This window comes from Cydia pomonella, chromosome 22, assembly GCF_033807575.1.
Source record: "Cydia pomonella isolate Wapato2018A chromosome 22, ilCydPomo1, whole genome shotgun sequence".
In the NCBI taxonomy this organism is placed as follows: domain Eukaryota; kingdom Metazoa; phylum Arthropoda; class Insecta; order Lepidoptera; family Tortricidae; genus Cydia; species Cydia pomonella.
The window spans coordinates 11423592-11432604 of NC_084724.1; the positions used below are offsets into that span (position 1 = coordinate 11423592).

Below are 9013 nucleotides of genomic sequence, written 5' to 3' on the forward strand. Positions count from 1 at the left end.
TTAGAAATATCGTAGATAGATCTTACTGGGATCACAGCGGAATCGAAATAAAAGTCAATTTCGACATATCGTTTAGTTAAATATAGATCTTAAACGTGTCTTGATCATTCTACGAATTCGTATGTCGCATTATGTTAAGTCGAAATTTGATTAGCTATACGCACGTATACATGTATACCTATATGTACCTATGATAAGCCAACCCACCGCTGCATTTTTAGTTGCAATAAATAGTCATAAGCGTATGGACCTGTTTTAATTTCTTCTAACACCTTCACTCCAAAATGAACCTTAACATCTAGAACATATGGTCCATCGACCACGGATATCATTTACGGTGACCTATTTCGCGGAGTGAATTTAATGTAATTTGGAGTTAAATATGGACAAATCAGTGCAAAAAAGTGGACAATAAAGCGGATAATAAAGTGTTAAAGTGAATTAAAGTGAAAAGAACGATATAGATTGGTAACTTTGGGATTTACAACAAAATGTTTCTACAACCGTTATTGTTCGAACTAAATTGAACTGAGTGATTTGACATGTTTCAAGGGACAGTGGAATAGTGCATTTATACATATACAGCGGCAAAATAAGATAGCAGTGGACATTACGTACTATATGCAGCGCGAACTTACCTACATACTTATGCGCTTACCCTACACGGTAAAAAGTGAGTGCCGCGTTGGAACATTCTAGAACTTAGTGATTCTGTATTTAATTTGGTGATATCGTGGTAGTGAAATTACACAATGGAGCAAATAGAAAAACGTATATTACTTCAGAAAGATACTTATGAAAAGATAAAAAAGGCTTATAGCAACTACAAAAAGTCGCCTAAGGAAAGGATAACTATTGGATATGTACAAGGAAGAATGGATACTTTAGATACATATTGGAAGGAGTTTAAGACAGTTCACGAGGAGATACTCTTATCGATTTCAATAGAAGATAGACAATTACTTCCGTACTTCGCCGATGATATGTTCGACCAGTTTGAGGAGTTAGTTTATACATATAAAGGAGAGTTAAAGACGGCGTTATTGAAGCTTAGTTCTGAAATCGCACCTGTAAACACGTCCAACCAAATCACTGTGAGTAACACAAATACATCCAATAGTGAAGTCCGTTTGCCTAGAATTTCAATACCGACTTTTAGTGGGAATTATACAGAGTGGCAATCATTTCACGATCTTTTTGTGGCATTAATTCATAACAACTCGTCATTAGAAAACGTACAGAAATTACACTACCTAAAAAGTAGTCTGACGGGCGATGCTGAAGTATTATTACGGCAGTTCTCAATCACCGGAGAGAATTATACTGAGGCGTGGGCTATTCTGAAAAAGAGATATAATAACAAGAGATATATCGCGAATACCGTTTTTAAGAAGTTTTTTGGACAACGAGCGTTATCTCAAGAATCGGCTTCTGCGATTAAGCAGCTGTTAGATACTACTGTTGAATGTATGAACGCGCTGAAGAATTTGGGTTTACCTACCGATCAGTGGGGTGCAATCGTCACGTTTGTCGTCATATCTAAGTTAGATGTCAACAGTCATAAACAGTGGGAAGAGACAATTAGTGAAGATAGTTCTGATGATCTGCCTGGATTTGAAAGATTGAAGCAATTCTTGGAAACGCGGTTTCGCACACTAGAGATGGTAGAACCTGCAAATAGAAGTTACAAACAACCACCTAGTATTAAACCGAAGTCATTTCATACAACGGCAAGCAACGATGATCTGCAATGCACCTTCTGCAAAGAAAAGCACTACATACATAATTGTAAGCAGTTTAGTAAGCTACCCATTGAAGAGAGATATAGCCACGTTCAAGGCAACAACTTGTGCTATAATTGTCTCATACCGAATCACACCGTGTTTAAATGCAAACAACACACAACATGTCAAATCTGCAAGAGGAAACACCACTCCTTATTACATAGAGAGAAGGAGCAAGTAAGTGAAGATAAACAGGTTACAACTGCAACGAAAGAGGATCCGCCTGCACACACAAACGAAGAAAAGTTTGTCACCAAGGTTACAGCGCATGTGGCAAGCGGAGAACAGCCTGGTGAGAATATATGGTTAGCCACAGCACTGGTAGACGTCACATCGAGTTCAGGTCAGTCACACGTCTTCCGTGCTCTCATAGATCCAGGTTCAGAGGTGTCACTAGTAACATCAAGAGTCGTCGATTTATTAGGTTTAAAGAAAAACGAGATCAGCGGCGTCATGTTTGGTGTTGGTGAAGGTAATCGCACATCTCTTAAGCACTTAGTAGATTTACAGATTACGTCTAGATATGATACAAATTTCTCATTTAATGTAAACAATGCATATGTATTAAGGTCTATAACGCGTTGGTTGCCTGAAAGGGAAATTAGAGGCTATAATTGGCCACAGCTTAAGGATATACAACTGGCTGACCCCACCTTCAACGTACCGGGTAGGATAGATATTTTACTTAGTGCGAAAATCTATGCTAAGATAATAGATAGTGGTTTGATTAGGGGGCCAGGTGACGTAATCGCGCAGCACACTCGTCTCGGGTGGATCTTGTCAGGTGATATTGAGGTCAATTCAAACAGGTCTCATTATGTCAGGAGCTTTCACAATCTACTAAGAAAATTCTGGGAATTGGAAATACAACTTTACACAACCAAGAAAGCTTGGTCTAAGGAGGAAGAAAGTTGTGAAGAAATCTCCAAAAATACAACAGTAAGAGATGAAACAGGTAAGTATGAAGTCTATGAAGTACATCTGCCTCTGAAACAAACAAAACAAGAAACAATAAAGGTTTGCGATGAAACAAACCAACAAGCAACTAACAAGTTCCAACAACTAGAAAGGAAGTTCCAGAGAAATGGAAAACTAAAGGAAGAATTCACGAAAGTCACCAATGAATGTTTGAATTTAGGTCATATGAAGAAGGAAGAGAAGGAAGATGAAAGGGAAGGGATTTACCTAGCCCACCACCCTATCATTCGTGAGGACGAGGACGCCACAAGGGTACGGGCTGTATACGGTGCGTCGTCGAACGGATACAACGGTCGATCCTTAGCTGACAGCATGCTCATGGGGCCTACCTTGCAACCTGACTTACGCAGCCTCATCATTCGCTGGAGATGTCACAAAATCTGTGTGGTAGGCGATATAGTCAAGATGTATCGTCAAGTAAGAATGACAAACAACCATACCGATTTACAGCGGATAGTGTGGAGAGATGAAGCTACTGGCAACTTGGAAAGTTATCAGCTGTTAACCGTCACTTTTGGAACCGCTGCAGCACCTTGGTTAGCAGTACGAACACTACTTCAACTCGCTGACGATGAATCTGAAAGGCATCTACGAAGCGCGGCAGTTGGTAAGGACTTCGTTTACATGGACGACTTGTTGACTGGCCATGAAGACTTATCTGAAATGAAGGTAATATGCAATGAAGTTAACAAGTTATTAAAGAAAGGTGGCTTTCACATACAGAAATGTTTAAGCAACTCTGAAGAGTTGTTAAAGTACTTACAAGAGGTAAGTGACAGTAAAGAAACAGTGAACAGTCTGGAAATAAAGGAAGATAAAGTAATAAAAATACTTGGACTTACCTGGGACAGGAACGAAGACACCTTTAAAATAACGGTGAACTTACCGGAACTCAGGAATCCTGTAACAAAAAGGTTAGTTTTATCAGATGTGGCCAGTCTCTTCGATCCCTTAGGATGGCTAGCTCCAGTCGTCATAACAGCGAAAGTCATGATACAGAAATTATGGCTTTGCAACCATGGGTGGGATGAAGAACTGCCCGCTGAATTGGTTAATGAATGGGTTACTTACCGGGATGAGCTGAACGAACTGCAAATGATCGGAGTCTCACGGTGGATGAAAATCACAGCAGGCTGCAAGTATTTACAACTGCATGGGTTTCCTGACGCATCATTCGTTGTCGACGCCGCAGTAGTTTATGCGAGAGTCGTGAGTAGTCCGAAATTAGAACTTTACGCCGCAGCCTTGTGTGCAGAGCTATTGCATGAGCTCTCAAACTTACTGAAGACGAGAGAAGAAGAAGGGAAAACCAAGACAAGTCGAGGAGATTATTTGACAGCAGCTGAAATGGAAAAAATAAAAATGAGATGTATAAGATACTACCAATATATTTTGGTATATGAAGATAAAATTTAGCATCTGAAAAGGAAAGGTGAAATTCAGGCAAAAAGTTCTTTAATCACACCGACCCCATACTTAGATGAATCTGGTCTGTTGAGGGTAGTTGGTGGCCTTAACAGCTCTTCCATAAAAGAACAAGCAAAGCAACATATCAAAAAACTAATGATAAAAGAGGCCTCCGTAAGAACTTTGCACATAGAAATTCTGATTATAATGAATGATATACATTCGAAGCATATGTTGGATTATCTGTTTAAAGGCAACTATCAGACAAGTTACACTCGGCTGCAGAACATGTATTCTGGAAGAGGCTACAGTTTCCGCTTACCACTACTTTACATATAAACCGCACGCTTGTATATCACCATCGTGATCTACACACCTGAGTCCAAAAGGGTAGGCGGTCAGCCTTTAAAATACTTACATCCAATAACAGTTTAAAAGTAAATACCTATTTTAGGTAGCATCCCAATCAGACTTAGGTATAGTCGCGAATACCTAAGTAACTAAGGTTAAACGTTCATTACATAACCGCTTTCCCGTTGCGTATCTCAATACATGTGCATACTTACCTATAAACGTAACTTGTAATCATTGAGATGATTTAAGTGGTTATTTAACAAATAAACCACTCGTTATTATTTCGTCAACATCAAACATCATTCAAAAAGAGACTTTATTATGATAGAATAAGAATTATAATCGAGTGTGTTCATTAGATTGTTTGTGAAATATAAGATGTAACGAGTTTCCATGTTCGTACTTAATCATAAACATTATTTACTAAAAGGTTTGTTTAGCTAACATTAAGTTTTGTATTTAGTAACTAAAACAATCCATACAGTCCATTACAATTGAATCGTGTTAACCGTGTTAGCAAACAAAATGTTATTTTCTAAGATAAAATGAATTTATAGACGTAAGTACGCAAAAAATGTTATATGTTACATGCCCTATGTCAGATCGCTTTTAATATTTGTGATATATTTGCTTATATTATTTTGTTAAATTGCTGTTTACATTATTTAGACGCGAAATGAACTAATTAGGAAACATTTACTATTGAAAATTATACTTTAATTCTATGAATCTAAGGTTCAAAGCAGTTCATTCATGGTTGATAACATATGTTCATACACTTCTTAAATGTAAACGAGCACTTGGGTGATGGGATTTGTTTACTTCTTTTACATTATTAATTAGTTAGCACACATTTTGTGGGTACCTAGCTTGACTAGTTATGTAGTACAGTACGTAATTAGCACCAAGCTAACTTGTTCGTGATATAATAATATTTTCTACGGCCCGACCATAGATCGATATTGTGTTTCCAATGAATAAAATGTACCTACATTTTGTTAGATTAGATAATTACCGCCGATACAGTAGTTTAAATTGTATTGAGTAAGGAACTATAGTTTTTATGATTATTTGGTTTCATAGTTTGCATGTCGACTGTTAGTTGTTAACTTAATCGACTAGATTTTTATGCCCTATGTTTTTTCGGTTAAAGTTTACAATGTACTGGTGTTATTATGTGGGTTTAGGTCAACGAATATTTTCTTACTCATTCTAGAGCTTGGTTTAAAAACTGTTGTTTTTGGTGGGCGATATGTTAAGTCGAAATTTGATTAGCTATACGCACGTATACATGTATACCTATATGTACCTATGATAAGCCAACCCACCGCTGCATTTTTAGTTGCAATAAATAGTCATAAGCGTATGGACCTGTTTTAATTTCTTCTAACACCTTCACTCCAAAATGAACCTTAACATCTAGAACACATTATTTACGGAGCCTTATAGCGTCGTTAATTTCACTGTCAAATTAGCGGCTACTAGGATATTTACAACTACTTTAAGCGTCTAATTTACCTACTTGATTGAATAAACTAAATTTCAAATTTCTAAAACAAAATTAATGCAATTTAGGCCTTGTCAGAAATCAGAATTAGACGTAGATTTTACTTTTGATAATACCAAGATTGATTGCGTTTCGACATTTTCTCTTCTTGGTATAACAATAGACTGTAATATGAACTGGAAAGCCCACATCCAGAAAATAAAAACAAAAATAAGCCAATTTATTTATGCATTAAGGGAACTTAAAAAGTCAACAAACATCCAGTCAGCTATCGTGGCATATTATTCGTTTGCACACGCATGGCTTTCTTACGGAGTTAATTTGTGGGGAAATAGTACTGACGTTCAGGAGCTATTCATTCTACAGAAGAAATGCGTTAGAATCATTGTAAATATTAAACAGTTAGATAGCTGTAAACCTTACTTCCAAAGCTTAAGAATTCTAACTTTGCCATGTATCTACATATTTGAGACCTGTAAATTCGTGAAAAATCATCCAGAATTATACTCCACATTCGGTGGTGTGCCACGTCGATACGAATCACGTTTCAAAAACAACTTGCTCCAAACGTCATCAAAATTACAACTTCATAGAAATGGACCATACTCTATGTCAATACGAATTTACAATAATTTGCCAGAAGAACTAAAATCGGAAGAAAATTATAACAAATTTATAAAAACTTTAAAAAATTACCTAATCGAAAATGCTTTTTACACCGTTAATCAATACTTGAACTCTTAAATTCATCTTGACATTAAAATATAAACAGTCCTAGTCATAATGATATAATATTATGTTCACCTCCCATCCAAATTTGAATAAGTACCCGTATTGTTAATTTTCTTATTACTTTGTCAATTTTACCAATGCTTTATACAGATGTTTTACTAATTTATTTTTACAATGTTTTACCATTATTATTACCGTAATTGTAGTGAATTGTGCGTCATTCATTTTTGATTTATATGAGTTTTAACGAATAATTTTAGTTTACCTAAAAATATAAATGAATTATGTATGTATGAAATCTAGATTAGGAATATTCTGTATTTTGCTAAGCCCTATCCGGGTCCTAGTAGATATGTATGTACCTAGCATTAAGTTGCATTTGTCTACTGTAATCTACTTTGGTTGCAAATAAATATTGAAATTGAAATTGAAATACATAAATACAAGTTCTGTTTGTTTTCACTACACCGCTCGTAAAAGCTCTCTATATTCCAAACCTTATTTAGCTAAGTGACGTACAAATAAGGCTTGGATTAGGTTTAAACAGAAGTAATAACTTAACACTATTTATATATGCAATTTTACCTGCATTAGAAGAAACCCATATATACGTACGAAGAAAATTTAAACACTAAAAAAGCATTATCATTATCCAGTGATAGTCAGTACTAACATCACTGACAGTACTACATAATACCTCAATGACTAACATTAAACAAAATATCTTGGCTACCGAGCTTTGCTCAGAAAACATATAAAGACTCGAAAATGCGCGTTTTCCCAGAGATAAGACCAGGCTAGATCAATTTTCCCGAAAACCCCCATATAGCAAATTTCACCGCTAGATTTGCTCGTTTGACGGTATAAATACAATCAGAGTTGCGCGATTTGTCAAATTGCCGTGAAAAATTCACCAGAATAAAACAAAAGAACGAGACGCGACCATTTCCGAGCATGTTCGAGAAAAAGGCATATTTTATTATCACCGGCCAGTGCGCGCGGAAGCTCTACCATGCAGTTTTGCCATGTACGCAACACGTACAGTCAGTATCAATAGTAGCGGATGAAAGAACTTTTCCAAATAAAGATAAATCTCGAAAATTCATGTTCAAGATTTATTTTACTGTCTTAATTGTTCTACGTAAGGAACCATCAATTTTTGTTAAGCTGTTACAGAATGGTAGATAATTTTGAAGCATTGTTTGATCTGCTACTTTTGGTGCTGACTATACTCCAAATTATGAGTTTTTTTCCTCATGTTGGCTGATATAATTGATTTTAAAGGGACTCCCTCTGGTCGGATAACAACTTTTGTCATATTTATAATTGTCATAACACTATGCATAAAACTGTAAGTCATAAAAATCGTTCGTTGCACAAAAAATATATGATTACTGCCACGTATGTCATCAAATTATTAGTACTGCCAACAGGACTAATTATATACTTAGTTAGTTAGTATAACCAAATATAGAGATTGTAACTGAGTTCAGACTGTATCTCAACAAAAAACAAACGCTGAAATAAACAGTTTTTTTTTTTTTTACAATTATTATGGCTAAAAATGTATGACACAATATAATATTATGACTTTTCATTGGTATGCGCAATGATGATTATGACACAAGTTGTTATGTGTATATTTAGATAGGGACCGTGCGCGTTGGAGGGTCTGCCATCTTGTGGCCTGAATCGGAACCATAAAAGAGCACATTTACACGTCACGTGTTTTCTTGTGCATTGTAGGTTCTGCCATCTTTTGGGCTACATCGGAACAATAAACATCACATTTACGCCTCGCACCAAAAATCTCACGGTTCCTGTGCTGCCTCCTACAGTTCATGCACGCTCCCTATCAAAGATATGACTTAAACTTTTATGCAACCCAATATGGACCCGTTATTAAATGGTGATTTTGAATGATACTTATTTAATTGCGTTCATTTGGATTTGATTTCTAATATTTACGGTTAGTATTTTTCTCGTGTTGATTTGGTGAATAAACTGTGTTTCACTTAGTAGCAACGTTTGTTTATCCCTTGAAAATAACTGATTCACTGAGCCAAATTCAAATTTAACCTTAAAAAATAAAAATAAAAACATAATCTTATACCTTTAAACGAGCATTTCGGGATATCGGGGATATCGGAAACGATTACGATGAAATTTGCTATATGGGGGTTTTCGGGGGCGAAAAATCGATCTAGCTAGGTCTTATCTCTGGAAAAACGCGCATTTTTGAGTTTTTATA

The 9013-nt window shown here is 36.0% G+C and overlaps 1 protein-coding gene across 1 annotated transcript; it reads left to right on the plus strand.

Moving 5' to 3' along the window:
* The first annotated feature begins 752 nt into the window (after positions 1-752).
* LOC133530427 (uncharacterized) lies at positions 753-4178 on the plus strand. The gene has a single exon (XM_061868337.1). It carries the CDS (start codon positions 753-755, stop codon positions 4176-4178), a length of 3426 nt encoding a protein of 1141 aa, XP_061724321.1.
* The last annotated feature ends 4835 nt before the right edge of the window (positions 4179-9013 follow it).